Source organism: Chlamydotis macqueenii, chromosome 18, assembly GCF_036417535.1.
Source record: "Chlamydotis macqueenii isolate bChlMac1 chromosome 18, bChlMac1.mat, whole genome shotgun sequence".
NCBI classification, from domain to species: Eukaryota; Metazoa; Chordata; class Aves; order Otidiformes; family Otididae; genus Chlamydotis; species Chlamydotis macqueenii.
The window spans coordinates 4,082,038-4,098,958 of NC_141573.1; the positions used below are offsets into that span (position 1 = coordinate 4,082,038).

At 38.5% G+C, this 16,921-nt stretch overlaps 1 protein-coding gene across 2 annotated transcripts in view; it reads left to right on the top strand.

Moving 5' to 3' along the window:
- The window catches only part of SMURF2 (SMAD specific E3 ubiquitin protein ligase 2), a 67,042-nt gene that overhangs the window by 18,455 nt on the left and 31,666 nt on the right, over positions 1–16,921 (top strand). For both annotated transcript variants that reach the window (XR_015260575.1, XM_086762589.1), the window contains exons 2-3: positions 10,503–10,541; positions 12,133–12,241. Coding sequence is in view for 1 of the 2 variants with exons in the window: in XM_086762589.1 (XP_086618715.1) it covers positions 10,503–10,541; positions 12,133–12,241 (148 nt within the window). In the remaining variant the exon portion in view is untranslated. The remainder of the gene's footprint in view (positions 1–10,502; positions 10,542–12,132; positions 12,242–16,921) is intronic.

Below are 16,921 nucleotides of genomic sequence, written 5' to 3' on the forward strand. Positions count from 1 at the left end.
GCTTCCCCCCCCGCCCCATTCCTATCAAAACAAGCTGAGAAATATATGGGTATATTTCCATGTTACCTTTTTTCCTTTACCTATCCTCAGAGGAAGGATCCTGTGCTCTTGTAAGTATTTCGCAAGCTGATAATTTTGGACTAATCCTTTCTGTCTAAATTGGGTCTTGGTTAAAAACTAGCTGCTGGGATTTCAAACAAGTCTTTAAGGATTGAGGTAAGATTTTAGCACAATGATTCTTAAGAGTTTGAGATAGGAATACCTGCTTTTCTTTGCCTGAGCTCTTAAATACTATCTTATTTCAATATTTCTAGAATAATTGAGTTAATGCTCGTAACAGAGTTTACTTCACTCACACTTGCATATAATAGCCACCTCTTCAGGTGTGAGATTAGTTAATTGTGGTAATGTTACTTTTAATTTAAAGGGTTTCTTTAATGGCAGTTATGTTTTTAATACTGCAAGAAGATAAAGTAAGAAAAAATTAGGATCATACAACAAATGTCACAGCAAAGCTAGTTGCTTCATTTATCTTTAATGAATTTCTATTTCCAACCTTCATTTTGCTTACAATTTTATACTTACTACAGATGTGAAAAACAGAAGAGATAACATTGAAATTGGTCTGCAAATTGATATTTGCTAGCTTTTTTTTTTTTTAGTATTCTAATAGCTGTTAATTTAAAGCTATGTTGTTCTCCCCCTCCTGCCCCAGCTGACCAGCAGTCTTTGTAAGCAATGTATTTATCATAACTTCACTAGTGGTTTTTCAGATGCTGAAAAATGGATGAGATGTGAGGGTTAGGCCATTCTGGAGCAGGGTGGAGAAGCGAAGGGGAATTTTTAGTGCATGAAGGTTATGCAGTAGAAACATCCTGGCTGGTCTGAGAGGCTCCATCCACACTGAACCAGGAAATGCAAATATTCGCAATAGCCTTTGTTTTCTTAAAGTTTCCCACGTGTTACTTCTGCTTTTTTTCTCACTGTCTGAGGCTGTGACTGAAGCCCTAGATTAAACAGAGCCCTGATGGGGATGGTTTAATCCTGTATCATTCAGATTTAATTGGCATATTTGGTATACAGGTAAAAAAAGGCAAAACAAAAACAACTTTAGGTTTTGCACCTACATATTCAGTTTCACTGGTTCAAACACGAATCTCTGTAAGAGACTTGTAAACTTTCATAGTAAAATTTGAAATGGTTGGGGAGCGTTGCTACCTTCCTTGCAAAAGCGGAGGCATAATTTCTTTCCTTTACCTCTTGACAGGCGTATTAAATAAACTGGACTCATGAATAGAGCTGGTGACGTGTGTGGCAGTAAGCCCATCACTGAATGGATCTAGGAAATGTGAATGCATTAGTTGCTTGAAGGAAGAATTCAATGGTGTGGGGGGTTTTGTGTTTTGTTTTACTTTTGGCTTGGAGTGGAATAAGGGAGGAGAAGTGGAAAAGGAAGCCTTTTGTTTACAGTAAAACAATACTGTGAAGTAGACATCATGATGTTAAAACAGGAGTCTAAACATGGCAAATCTTAGGCAGACTCCATCTGGCCGTGTCCACAGGTCATTCGGACATCCCCGGTACAGACTGCTGGACTCTTGAGTCGCTGTCCTGTCGTCTCCCCCTTACAGGAATTTAAAATAGTCTTGGAGACTCTGTCCCAGAATTTTGTTATTGCATGAGATGAATGGTTTATTGGCTTAACTGTTTATATTCAGTGATGCAATGCATCTTTATTAACACATCTTCCAGATGTTTTCATTCTTAATTTTAATCTCCATGAGTTGTATTACATGCAGGTAATATAGGTCTAGAATTCTAAATCCAGTCAAAGCCCAACCTACTTTTACAGGCAGAATTTAATACAGAGAATCTGCTGCAAAGAAAAATGTACTGTTACTATGTTAGTTTCTGGCATGTTCTGCAGTGATTTAAAGCATATTGCATTATTAGGACACTTTTCACTTCTGAATAATCCATATTGCTGCTTAGAGTTTGAATGCAGGTTATTGTGGTTTTGTTTGGTCCCAGAAGAATAATTCTGATTTGTTGAGACAGATTTCGGACTGACAATGCCTATAAGCAGGTGCATGTGATCCTTTGAAATGGGTTTCATTTTACATGCAGTATATTAAGGATTTAGTGTCTGGCTTGTGTTGAAGTTGAACTTGCAGAAATGTGTTTATGGGACAATTTAGAATTTTTAAAATTTAAAAAATTATTAAAAGAAAGTCTTGTTTAAGGTACTTTTCTAGTACTAAGGTTATCCTAATATGTATTTTAAGAGTTTATTTTAAAGCTGTCTACCTTGTGTTTGGATATCAGCCTAGCAATAATGCTTTCTATATGTCACTTAGAGCTAGGGTGGAATTTTTTTCAACTTAACAGGTTAGCATTTAATGGCACTTTGATTCAGAAATACTGATTAATTTCTATTCTAACGCATATTCCTAGTAAGACAGTTGGAATAGGTATGTGATTCCAAATTTGCGTTGGATTTAAACTAGGTTTACAATTCTGAAAGAAAATTGGAAATTAGTTGCCTACCAGTATGAACTGTAAGCGTATGTGGTAAGATAGCTGTGCCTGTTGGAGAAGTCACCGTCCCTTCCAAGTTGTCCTGGCTCCCATAGTTCTGGAGGCAGAAGGGATCGCGTTATGCGTTTCCTAACTCGCATCAGAAAAAGCTGTCTGGGTGGATCAGCTAGTGATGGTGGTCTGAGGTTTACCTGGCTGCTTCAGAAGGCAGCCTGCTTACATGGCAGCTCTTCCCTGCTGCAGAACCGTGGATCTAGGGGATGGTGGAGAGCGCTTACCTTTAATCTAATCGAGCGGAGTATGTCTGAAATTAGCAGGTGTTTGTCCAGTGTGCTTGGGTGAACTGGGCTTCCCTGTGCGTGTCGTACGGCACCTTCATCTCAGCATGTGCTGCCTCTGTACTGGTCCCAGAAAAAGAGAAGGCCCTGGGGTGACTAGCGACCCTTTCAGCTCACTAATGTCTTCAGAGGGTGGTGTTTGGAGATTTAATTCGAGTGGCACCGAACTCCAGATAAAGTATTGGGGGAATAATTAAACTTTTTTTAAGAAGGGCATGCCAGCCCCTGTTTTTGTACATGTTGTGTACTAACTCTGGTTCAGAGCTTGTTGGGTTATTCTAAATTTCTGGTGCTTTGTGAGACTCAGAGCAGCTGTTAATAAGTAAAATAAAGCAGCCTGAAAAGTCATATGCTTACTTGCGAGAGAAGTGCTTTTTCTCAGTGTTTTAATTCGGTGCTTCTGTGTGTGCTTTGCAAAATTGAAAATAAGACTCCATCCAAATGTTTAATGTTAAGATTGTGTCTCTGAAAGGTTGAAGGGTATTAGGTAGTTGTTTTGGTATCCTGATGACAAAAATCAGCTTTAAAAAAAAGAAAGTCTGGAACTGCAAAAGAGAGACAGGAGGAAAAGCTACCAGTCTGCATTAAAATGAAAATATTAGGGGATGCATTTTGTTTTTAGAACTGAAAAACTCACTGGTATGGAGTGTACTTTTCCAGTGCAACTGCAGGTTGCCATCAGGAAGGCAGTCTGGCTAATCCCCCTCCTTTGCAGCCATGTGCTGCTGCTGCTTCCTTTGCACGAGTGCTAGGGATGGTGTGGCTGCGGGGTAAGTCAAGGCAGCTCTCTGAGCCAATGGCAAACTAATCCATCTCCCCAGACGGTTAATTTTCTGTTAAGCCAGTTCAGCTTCCTGATCTACCTTGCATCCGTACGACTGCCAGACCTGATTTGAGAGAGGAACAGCTGCAACCCTCTGCATTGTTAGGTGCAACATGAAACCCTCCAGCTCGCGTTCATCGGTGACCATGCGTAGAATAATGGTCAGCTGCTGTGTTCTTCCCCATTTCATGTTTCAATACCTTCTTTGCTCAGAACCCCTGTGCACCTGTAAAACACGTATTGGTTAGGTTCACTTAACTTTGTGTATCCCTTCTTGACAATAATCGGTTGCAGTGTTTTAAAATGCATGAATTTAATTAACGGAAAGTAAATTCTTAGTTTATGATCATGTTCTGTCACTTAGTTTGTTCATCTGCAGAAAAAAACACCTTTCAAAGGAAATGAAAATTGAAAGGAAATGAAAGCTAGAAAAATTTACAATTAATCTCTCTGAGGATTTATTTAAAATAAAATTTAATGTGGGTAGTTGGTATAAACAATTTTATTTCAGAACCTTAATTTGGAAAGTTGTTACCTCAACAGCTGTATTTTCAAATCTGTATGGCGTTATTTACAGCTCTTTGTTCGATGAATAGTTGGAGACCTCCTGTTTTATATCTTTCCATGTGGGAATTTAGGCAGGTCCAAGGAGGGAGTGCAAGCAGAAAAATGTAAGTTTCTCAGTCGCCTGCCAACAATGGAAGAGAACAGTAGGAATTAGTTAGAAACGTTTAAAGTATCGAGCTGTCCTGCTGGAACCTGTGCACGGTGTGCTGTTTGCCTGTAGTTTTTCTAAAGTGAATAAATACATTTATGAAAAATTTTACACAATGTGGAGAAAAGTACATCGTGTCAGCCATGGGTTCAAACACCCCAAACAATTTCTGGGTCCCAGGGGCAGCCTTCCGAAGGCAAGGAGGGGTGTGTGTGCGCGTTCGTTTGTCTCCTTCCTCCTCCCTCCCCCAAGCAGGCTCATTCCAATCAGCAGTGTAATTGGAATGCAACCACAGTCTGGAGGAGGAAGGGGAATTTTTGGCAAGGAGAGACAGAGCAGTTGGGAGCTTTATTCAGATTAAAGCATAGACGACCATTCATTATCAGTACAACACACATTAGCAACAGCATAGCATTGTGTTTCTACAGCTGGGACTTATTTTAGTGATTGTATTGCGCTGCATATTACATGCAAACAACTGGGATCTGATCACAAAAAGCAATGCTAATGGCTTTCATTAAAGGATGGTGTTTCGGTAGGGGAAGAGTGACTTGTCTTCAAAATTAACTATTGTGGTAAGAATTGATAGGCAGCCTCTCCTTCTCCTCGCTCTCCCATGTGTTACATATGTTCTGGAACAACATTTTTTTTTTCTGGGAGGAAAAAACCCTTGGCTAAAGAAAAAAAAAACCAGGCATGATAATGTCAGAACTGCTGGTTTGATTCAGAAGGCTGAACTAGTTTGTTGGTTTTGGTTGGTGTGGTTTTGGTTTTTTTTTTTTTTTTTATGGTGATGACACGTGAAAAGCCAGAAGATGAGTAAACATAATCTTAGCTTTGGACTCGGTCCTTTTCTTCCCCCTCTAAACTGGGGGCTCTCTGACGCAGTATTGGTTACTTGGGGATGTCTGACATGGATGAGGGGGTATTTTTTTTTTTTTTTTTTTTTTTTTTTAACTAAGTCACCTACCCAGTTATAAGTGTATTGGTTATGTGTTTTCTTCTGCTTCTTCGGCTGGTGTGCTCACTTCCACAGACATCTATGATTACTTTTTGCTTTCTTAGTTGTCTTCCTGTATCTTTCAGTGACAGTATTGATGTCTCTCCAATATACACAGTTAAAAGTTATTTACTTAAGATAGCCTAAGAAAGATTATTTTTTTAATGCAACAATTTTAAAACCAATATATTTTGTTGTTATCATCTACAGCTGTAGCCCTGAGGTACTAGTATCTCGTGTTGCTGGGTACAAACACATTTAAACCTTGTAATTTGCCATAAATTAAGACACACATCATAACAGGCAGATGAGAGTGTACAACCTTCCAGGTAACAACGCTACAACGTGCCTGTGAGGTGAACTAGTAGTATTCATATTTTGCAGGTAAGAAGGAATGGTGAAGAAATTGGCTATAAACAGTTTGATATAGACTGCGTAAACAGTTTGATATAGGTTGGAAATACCTGTGAAGGCTGAATACAAGAGCACTACGTTTAAATGTCCAAGTTTCTTAAATTCAGATAACATTTTCTTTCTTAAAGTTTCCTTCCTAAATACTCATTCTAGGCCTGTTATCCTGCCACTGAAGGTGAATAGGATCATTGAAGACTCAGATCCTATCTAAGATTGGCGATTCTGTGAAATCACATAGATCTTCATCACTTTGTTTTCATTGCAAGCTTCTTGCAATGGCACTCTCCTTTCTGCTTCACGTTCTTTTTCCCTTTAAGTATGGAGATCTGGTGCTATATCTATACTTTCTATTCTGAAATAAACAGGGTTTTTAATGCTTATATAAACTAATGGTGATGTGAAACATAGGATACCTTCCATAACAACAGTTTGTCATAAAAAGTTTGGTTTTTTCTGTAAAAGTTATTCCAAAGTAAAAAGCACTTGTAACAAAGGAATTCTTCAGTAGCTAGTAAGAAGAGTTCAGAAAATGAAAAAGAAATTATTTTCTGTAAAATTCACACTTTCCATAATCATAATTCCTTCCATTTTTTTGTGGATTCAAACAATTATTTCATCCCCCTCTATAATTGCTTGTCAGTTTTAATAGCTAACACATAAATTACATTAGAGGAGTTGGGGGATATTAAATATTTTGTATTTACTTGCAATAGTTAAATTATTTTTCAGTAAACCATTCTTTGTCAGTCACTGGAGTAATAAATCAGAAAAAGGAAATTGGCAGACATGATTCACTTAACTCCTGGTTTTGAGTATTTGAAAACTAACCATCGCAAAGCAGGCATGGAAGGAGACTAGGTAGCTTATAATATTATACTCTTTTCATGTTTCTGTGAACTGACCTGGGTAGCATATGTTAGAATGAGATCATAAGGCAAGATAAAAAGATATTTAATTGAACGTATAGTATGTAAAACTGATGTGCGTGTTTGTCTTGGCACGTATATATTGTTCCTTCATATTGGAATATTAATGTTCTCTTTTCTGTAGACTACCCAGGAAGTCTGTAATAAATACAAAACATAGCTATCCACTGACTCATTGATTCTTTGTAATAAATACTTTAACTACATATGTGTACAAGAAGCCGTTAATGTCTTTTGATGATGTACTTACGGTGCAATGCTGCCCCTCACTCTGCTTGCGTTTTTCAAACCAGTGTCAATATATACAGGCATTGGCTTGTGTTCTAGTTTCTGAAAACCTTCAGTGCAAGTTTAGGATGAGACGTAATGGCTTTAAAATAGAGGGAGGGGGATTCAGATTAGATATTAGGAAAATTTTTTTTTTCGCTGAGGGTGGCAGAACACTGGCCCAGGTTGCTCAGAGAGGTGGTGGATGCCCCATCCCTGGAAATGTTCAAGGCCAGGTTGGACGGGGCTCTGAGCAACCTGATCTGGTTGGAGATGTCCCTGCTCGTTGCAGGGGGTTGGACTGGATGGGCTGTAAAGGTCCCTTCCAACTCTAACTATTCTATGATTCTAAAAATGTTAGAAACCAAGCACGTACAAATAACAACTTTCTTCACTGGCCTTATTCCTCTCAAGGATCTGTTAATGGTGCAACTGTGTAGATCTGATAACGAAGTGGGTTTGGGTCCAGAACCATCGGCGTTTTAACTTGGCTTTGTCATGAGAAATAAATCTTGGTATGATTCTTTCTGGTTTTTGAGTCTTTGGCTCAAATTGGACACAGGATAGAGGTCTCAAAGATAATTAAGTCCCATGAGTTTTATGAGAATCACTGCCTACATAAAGAGGAGACCCTAGCAGTGACCTGAAATGGGAGGAAAAAGCTGCAGCGAGAGATCCCGTGTTGCGAGACCACTGGAGAGTCTGCGTGGGAGAGTGTCTGTCTAAATGCCTTACCGGTGGGAAAAGCCTCAGCTATGGCTTTCGGTCAACCATAAAACATAAATCCATAGGAAACCAAACTTCCTTAGTTTTAATTCTCAAGGAACTATTAATCAGTTGGTTATCAGAATATTCAGAATAGGTTTTAATACAGTGTTGAAACTGTTAGAAAAGTGGAGCATAAGCTCCGGTACTTTTCCCACCAGTGAGAAAAGCTTTGTCCAAAAAAAGTCCTGAGATAGATTGGAGCTGTGTGCGTGGAAGAAGATTATTTGATTTAGAATTGAGCTAATGCTCCTGGGACCTGGGCTTCTTCACCTAGAAATACCTGGCAGAGAAGGTGGTGTTAATGGAAGATTTCTCAGTGTTTCTGCTGTTTTATTAACCTGACAAAGCCAGAATGGGTTGACAACTGACTTTCTTTAAATGTGGTTACTAGAGAGGGAAATCTTGAGCCAAAAATATTAGTTTGTCCACTCATGGCTAATTGTCAGGGAAATGGTTATTAGTCTGTATCTTGTGCGTGTGCCCAGTCTTACAAAAATGAGACTTTGGGTAAATTGCACTGGCAGACTTGCTTAATATTTTGAAAAGAAGTGTTTATAATTAGTTAACCTTGCGATTTCTCTCTCAAAACATTAGTTGAACCTCTTATTTTGGACATTATACAATTTCATGAACATACTGTATGGCTCACTGTGCTATAGATGAATTTTGGCTTAACTTGGATTTAAGCCTTCAGCTTCACTTGACACTTCCTGTTTCTTGTAATGGGTGAAATTGTGCAAATAATTACATCTTTTTGAGATACTTAATAAAGTGACCATCTGTATAAACATCTATTTTACTTGAAGTTTTTCACCACTAGATGAAAGGTGGCTGGTGAGTAGTTCTTGGGCGAGTGGTGTCTGCTGACAACTCAGGCTGAGGATATTCTTGGTGTAATAAAACCTTAAGGAACTGCAGAAACATTTTTCTGAGTTTGTCTTATCTATTTCTTTAAATGGCTTTTAAGTTGTTATCAATTGTGTGGCTGGAATAGACTTTAAGTTGCTGGGCACGTGGAAGTCTTCAGTAACTGTGGATTTCTGTTACACCGTCTTAAGGACTTTGAGTCTTTTGTGGAGCAGATGGTGATGTGACAGTCTGTTTCCTATATGTACTTGAACTCCAGATGTCAGAAATACCGACAATATTTGGCTCTCTATTAGTGTTTTACAGCTGTTGACTGTTTACTGTGGAATTACTGGGTGAGAATCCCTTGCATAGAGCTCTGCTTTTAGGATTGCCATTACGTCTTTGAATGAAGAGAGATTTTTTTTTTTACCTTTATCATCTTTCAAAAAAAGACAACTAATAACAAAGTAGAACCAGATTTTTTTTTTTTTTTTTTCAGGATTACAGTATTTGTTATTAGCACTGCCTTGTGTCAAACTAATATGCAGAAGCTTTCCTGGGAGCTTATATCTACCTTTCCTGTGGCATACGTCGGTGATCTCCGCTTACTTTTATTTGGGCGGATGCTGTAAAAGAAATTGGAGAATCAGTAGCCCTGCACGATCAGTTTGAGGATATTCTATGGGAAAAAGCACAACCAGTTTTGTTTGGTTTTAGGTAGTGTCTGTGGGATGCAATTAGTAGATGCATTTTTCTGTCTTCATGTTTCCTGGTAGTAGTAAATATTGGCGGTCTCATAGAAAAATATCCAAGGGAATCATATACTGATATATCCAACCAAATACCTCTTTCCTTCTCCCCTTTTTTCCTTTTTTTTTTCCTTTTTTTTTTTTTTTTTGTACTAGCTGTGGGAATTCACGCTTTTACTCAATACCCAAGAATCCTTTTGTGTTATCAGTAAAAATTTCAGTGTTTCACAGGGGAATCTAATATTTCCTGCTTACTAAACCTGTGATAATAGACAAGCATATGTAGTTGAACAGTGGTGCGTTTTGTGAGAAGTTTTCTGTGTGTACCTTGGCATCTTTGTATGAAAGTTGTCCCCTTTGACTTTAGTTATTTTATGAGGTGTCATCCCTGTCCCCCAAGTTATTTATTTACTCTTTTGTCATATGAGATTGTTTTCCTGTTGGTATTTTTGATTGTCAAATGCAAATGTTTCTCCCTTTTAATTTAAAGAAAAAAGCCTGAAACAATCATCAGCTTCTACAAATAAAATGTATCTTTGGAGCCATCAAAACTCTGGTGTTAGAAGTTAGTCTGCTCCACCCAAATGTCTTTCAGGTAAAAACTTACTTAGTCACCACGCAGGATAACAGAAAGCCTAGGCTGCCTAATGCGCTATTTTTTATGGTCAAGGAAGCTTTTGCTGCTCTGTAGAACTGAACATAAGACCCTGCTTGCGTAACATTGCGAACTTTATTGGCACAATTGTTTGTGCCACCGTATGGTGAGCTAGTTAGAAAGGACCCGGTTCCCTCACTAGGTAACCACAGAATTGGCAAAACCATTGGGGGAGGGTAGGAAAAGCGCATGTTGAAGCTATTGTCAGAGGAAACCGCTACTGTATCACTTCCACTATAATTTACCTACAGGTAAATTGCCAAAAGATGACACTTCTGGCTCAGCTTTCAGGAATTATTTTACATGACAATATAAATGATGTAGGAGCACAATGTGTTTAAGTTCATTTGTTTTATTTTGAGCAGGATTTTCTGGAATGCTGGACAGGTACAGTAACTTTGAAAAAAAAAAAAAAGTTGGGAATCAGTAACTTAATTTTGTATTTCTGTTTTTCTTGCAGTACTGTGTGCAAAAAATCTGGTGAAAAAGGATTTTTTCCGTAAGTAGCTGATAAAGTTTTATACATTTATAGATAGGATAAATATTACGCAGGTTCTGCACATCAGTGTTTGCACATGATTATTGTATTAAGATGTTTGCATTAACTGGGCTAGGGGCTTTGATGTTTTCACATCACTTTATTTCAGGGCTTCTAGTTTTTTCTTAGGTGACGCTCGTCACAGATTCATAATAATAATTAACTGACACTCTCTCTGTTTTTGGTGGGAGCGGGAAACAAATTTACTCTCTCAGACAAATTACATGGTTTTTCGTTAGTGCCACATACTTATTAAAATGTTTTTCATATAGGAACTTTTTGTCCAGCGGACAGATGTACATAATAATTATTAATAATCATGACATAATACTTACCTACTCTGAAATTATGTTTTAATTAATTTTAATAATGTTTTGAAAGAAGTGTGAAGAGGTGGATGAAGGAGGCAGAAAGGAATGTTATTGGCTGCGTAGGCACACGTGCACCGATCACCTGCCTGCCGCCTCCCAGATGGGAGTCAAAAGAATTTGGAAGATCAGACTTGAACTTTGAAAAGGACTTAAAAAAGGGATGATGCAGAAGTATATTTTAATTTGTGATACCTCTAAAATTGCTTTATATTTGGGTTTTTGTATTGGTTGCAAGTTGTCAGGTGTTTAACAGTTTAGTAATGCATAAAAAAAGTCCTTGAGATTTGAAATCAGTGTTGCACTTCTGTACTTGAAGTACAAATCTCACAAGGTTCTGTTCCTCCCCTTCCCCACGTGCTTTGTCTGACACCTCTCTTGAGCCACTTCTGCTTGACTGGCTCCGTCGTGAGTCACCTGGGGAAGCGGAACTGGTACAAAACTTGCACTACAGAAAATGTGAATAATGTTTCACCACCTTAGTTCCTTCGGCTGACTCACTGGGCACTCAGATGGGGGGTGGGGGGAAGGGATAGAATCGCATAACTTAGGGCCTTAGTGGTGGGACCATTCCTTTGGGTGTCAGTTGACAGGTTAGTTAGAATAGAAGTTGCAGTAGAACTAATTGTAGGTTGCTCTGATCCCGCTTCTTTCCCATCCCCAGCACCATCTTTGCACTGATTTTTGTTGATGATTGAACCTGTGTTCAGTGGTAAAAAAGAACATGAAGTAGAAAGCTAGGAGAAAACAAAGTGGACTTCAAATCAAGGATAACTTGTTATAGGTGATGTCCTGTAATACCAATAACAACCAAAATAGCGATTGTAATTAATCTTTAGAACAGGAAGAACATAAATCTGTTTGTTTTTTCTGCCTTTTGCTGAATTCTTTGTATGCTAAGAAGTTACTCAATCCTGAATTTGGAGATTAAGGTGTTCAGATTTTTTTTTCCCCAATGTGTTTCACTGACACTGCTTTTCCTTGATCTGTATCAGTGAAATAAATTGCTAATTTAGCTGTTTCCTGAACTTAGTATGTCACATTATTCCCATTCGTTAAATATGGCTCTCATCTATGAATAAAAGGCAATGTCAAATAAAATATTTTTTAAAAAATTACGCAGTGATACAGGACTCTAAAGCATCCTGAACCATTTGCTAGTTTTTTCCTTTTCCTTCTCTTAGGACTTCCTGATCCATTTGCTAAGGTTGTGGTGGACGGATCTGGCCAATGCCATTCTACAGATACTGTGAAGAATACACTTGATCCAAAATGGAATCAGCATTATGACCTGTAGGTGGTAACAGTGATAACCAAAGGTTTGAAGTGAAATCCTCTAAAATACGCAAAAATTGTCGGTAATACTGTCCTATTTACAGCTTGGAAAATAGACCAGAGTTTATTAGTTTAAGTAAAACATAAATGTGTCAAGACTACCACTTTCTCATTTCCTTCAAAATCTAAACACTACACTTGGTTTTCTAGTGATGTCTGCAGCATGTTTTACATGTGCTATAGCATTATTTTATTGTAATATTTCCATGTTAACACTTCTGTAAAATGACGTAAATAATTGACAGTATTTCCCTCAAACTGCTTTTCTCTTCATGCTATTTTTGTCTGTTGCAGTGTTACAGTGTCTTTTCTTCTGCGTGCCTCTTGTTCAGTTTTGCCTCCTCTATGTCATTTTCTCACTGTAAATTTTTATATTATTACCATTTGAGCGTTTTTCAGTGCTTTTGAGCAGTATAATCGGTATGGCTTGTATATGTCATATTTTTCCTCTGTCTTTCTGAAGCATAGAATATTCTGTATTGTGTAAGTTATTAAAGCTTTTCTTTTTTTTTTCATATAGGTTTCTTCTGTGTTTGTGAATGCTCTGTTTTCCCTGTCTTTTATTCTTTATCTTTTTCCTTGGGATGGAAGATGAGGAAGAGAAGTGAACAGTTTTGCCTCATTGTATTCTCCTTTCTAAGGCATTGTTCTGATCTCTAACTTTTTTCCCCTGGCTCCATTCCCTATCTGTATTATTAGAAATTGTTTGAGCATATTTACATTAGCTTTGGACATCACCAAACCTACAGCAAATCAAGTATTACTACACAGATAATTTCTTGTCCCCCTCTTTCCCGGAGAAGAAGAAAAGCAGCTTGATAGGTCTTCCAGCAGAATGTGGAAGGCCTGGTTTGAAGTGATGTGTTGACCTACTCTTTGAATATCCAAGACAAAATATATGAAGTCACTGTTCATAATGTTTTAGTGCAGTATGCAAAACATTTGCATTACTGCTTAACAAAATATCATTGGCAGTTTAGTGAAATAATATCACTTTCACTGAGGAAAGCTATAGTATTGTAGTTTTATTATTCAAACTCAGTCCAGGCTTAGACTCTACAGATGAGACTGTAATTCATATTCATTAGAAAAATGCATATAAAACAAGTTTAAGTTAATGTAGAAGGAATTTTTTTTCATATTTAAAGAATTCTAAGTCAATTTCTTTTTTAATGTTATTAAACCTATCAAAATGTTGATTCGCATAGAATGTAGATTTCAGACGTCTGCCCTTCCACACCCTCTCCAAGACTGACCATCCATTTGTGAAGATCTAGCTTGAACTTTTTTTTTTCAACACCAATTAACACTCCATGCAGTGTCCTAATGGTGAAATTCAAGATCAGATTGCACTGATCTTGCAGCTTGCAGCCACCAAAAATTGAAAGCCCCCTTTCCCTCCTGTTTCAGCCCCTTCCCAATTTACTGCAAGTGTTCATGCTGCTTCCCTTGCACTGGCTCCATCTGACTTCTGGGTAAACGGATTCAATTCACTTAACCCAGAGGAAGGTAGCCGGAAAAGGGAAAAAATGTATGTAAATCTCTGACTGAATGGGTTGCATTGGCTCAGTAACAGCGTGCCTGCATTAGTGTGTTAGCTTGCATCAGGGGTGAGCTTTTGTGGGGAGCCTCTCGATCATCCGCACTTGCTGTGTTTTGGCTTCCTTCCTGAAGTGGTCTTAGAGTACGCAAACCCAATTGCATTGGATGAAGCTGGACCAGGTGCATCCTCTGAGTACCACCAATGCTCTCTTGCTGCAGGAATGAAATGTGAGCATGGACTTTAATTGTGGTTTAGTTAGGTGGGCCCATTAATGAGCATTAATGCATAGCTTTACAGGGATAAAGGGAGAGTAAGGTGGAAAGGAAAGTGCTGCCAACATGATTTGAGTGTAAAGCCTTTCCTATAACCTTTGTACAGCTAGGGGAGGGATACTTTTGAAGAAGGAATGGTGGGCCATCATTTGGCAGCTACTGAATTCTGTGTTGAAAATGTCAGCCGTTGCCTGTGTCTCCCCCAGTATGTGCCAGTTGTGTCTTGGTGCTGGAAGTGCTGTGGTAACAATGCGAGTACGCTGTTGACAGGAATGGGTTAGAAGGGATGGTAAGTGCTCCAGGGGCTAATGACTTGGAGACTTGGTTTCCTTCTGGAGGAGCAGAGGACATGGGAAATAAGAAAAGATGTTAATAAGCTATGAGATTAATGGGAAAAAAAATATTTAGAAGAAATTCCTTTCTCTTTATAATTTTCAAGGAAGGATGAAAAGAAGTTTTTTTTTTACATTGTTTTATAGAACAAGTCATGCTTGTATCTGGATACTGTAGTTGTCTTAGCTTTGAAGCAAGACTGCGATTGCAGTCCACATCATATTATAAAAAGCAGAGATAGAAATGGAGTTTCTGGGAGAATATTTTTCTCAGGCACCTCTTGTTAGATTATCCTAAGGAATTTAGACCTGTGGGAATTTTTTTTTTTGGGGGGGAAGGGGGATGTTTGCCCCCCCCCCCCCCCGTCCCCTTCTTTGGGAAGAAGATCCCTAAAAAAACCCCTAGGTTTTGTTTAGTTAGGATATTATTTTCTATATAAATTACTTGTCCCGTAGGGAATACTACTTTGCTTGATTCTGGCAGTTGAATTCCCTGATGACAGAAGTATACACAGCATTTGTAGTCCAAAGTAAAATTTAACATTGTCAGGCCTTGTAATTTGAAAATAATCCTCTTCCTCTCAACATTTTATTAATAATCATTTAACCCCTTTTATTGTCTTGCCTATTATCCCTTACTCTATGGAAATTTTCATTCATAAACATCAGTCACCTAGTCTTCAGTTCCTATTTAAAACAGCAGTATAGCATTAGATCTCTTTGATACAACAACTCACTGCCTGGCTTTTATCTTAAGGTCCTTTTTTACTGTAATATTCCTGATGTCAGGTCTCAGCTTTTCATCTCTACCTGATATTAAGATAATTAAGTTTTACTTTGGGGGGAAAAAAAAAAAATAATAATAGGAAGCACCTGATGGCAAACATCATAGATTTCAGGACTTAATCTTTCTGCTCAACCTTTGAAAATAAAAGATTTTTTAAATTTCCTAATGTTTACCCTAACAACACACTATTGCATGGGAACGCTAGGCTTTGCCATATGACGCTTCCACTGTTACAGGAAATGCTTTGCACACCAAGCATAACAGATGGAGTCTCGGTGGCAGCTTGCCTGCTCCCGCCACCACGCAGTGTAGGGAATCAACCAGAGGAAGGTGCAGTTATGTAGAATTTTTCAAAAGAAAAATCCTATTTTTTTTTTTTTTCCTACTATTAACATTTCTCTTGGTTTTTAAATGACGATAATAAGCTTACGTGCTGTCTCTTGGCTGTGTTGGGTTGATTGACATGTCCCCAGCCTGGAATTTGTGTAACAAATTAACACTGCTGCTAATTAACAGTCTCGTGTCATGTGATGGCATATGCAAATGACACAGTAAGATGGATCTGTTGTGATGTATTTATGCAATAATGTCTGGATTAAGTTGCTAATTCCAAGGGAATTTTGTGGCTTGCTAACCTGATTCAGCATAATTAGATATTCTGTTCTAGAAAATGGATTTTTTTTTAAAAAAAAAAAGATGTCTGCAGTGTTACAAAGAACAAGAAAGGTTTTGCTTTTGTTAATTCAGATCTTAGCATGAAAGGGAGCAGCTGAATTAGCTTAGATTCTTCAGTCTAGATGGGTGTGTGTAAGGGGAGGGGGAATCTGGGAGGCTTTCCAGAAAGAAATTGCCAAATAGTTGCTGTCTGGATGCAGTTTAATGTCAGTAAAATACCATGCTTGCCCTGGATGTATTCCCCTTCCTTATTTTCATTCTTGTTTTGTGTTTTCCCTATTGTTTAGGCCTTTCCTCAAAGCTTTGAATAACCCGACAACACATTTACAGACTTTCTCGGGTTCAGAGCATTTAAACACCACTTAAACCAGCAGTTCTGAAACTTAACAGATGGCCTTTTTCCCCTTCCTTCCCCTTTATTCTGTTCTGTGATAACGTAGATGGCTCCTGCAGCCTTCCCAGCTCACCTGTACCCTCTGGCCTACTGCAGTCGTCCCCACCAGCCTCTGCCCTTGAGGCACAGCAAGTCATATGGTTTATTTATGTCTAAAAGGTATTTTTACCATGATCTCCACCAAAACATAGTCCTGGTCCCATGTTTACTCTGTTCCCTTCAAATTTGCACCCCCAGGCTCTAGCATGGACTTGCTGCTGTCCTTTGCTATACCTCTCAAACATAACCTCACCCAGCTTCTGCAACTTCTCTTCCCAAAGTCTCCTTGCTGCAGGTTCTAGTGCTGTTTGGTGCCTTCACATTCTCAAGCCCCTGTGCTGCCCTGGCAGAATTGCCTTTCTCCCCCAACCCTCCAACTCTACTCTGCCTGGTTACTGCTAATGGTCCTGGATTTTTCTCAGGGAGAGAAGGCAACAGCTCTGCTTAGTGCTGATTTAGACAATCCCATCCTAGATTATGCTCCGAAAGAGCTGTCGAGCAGCACCTTGCTGTGCCTCCTTGACATGGTTGTTTAGACCAGTTTGATGAAGCTGATGCCCTTTGCATTTAGGGTGAAAGCATTTCTGGGTCATGTT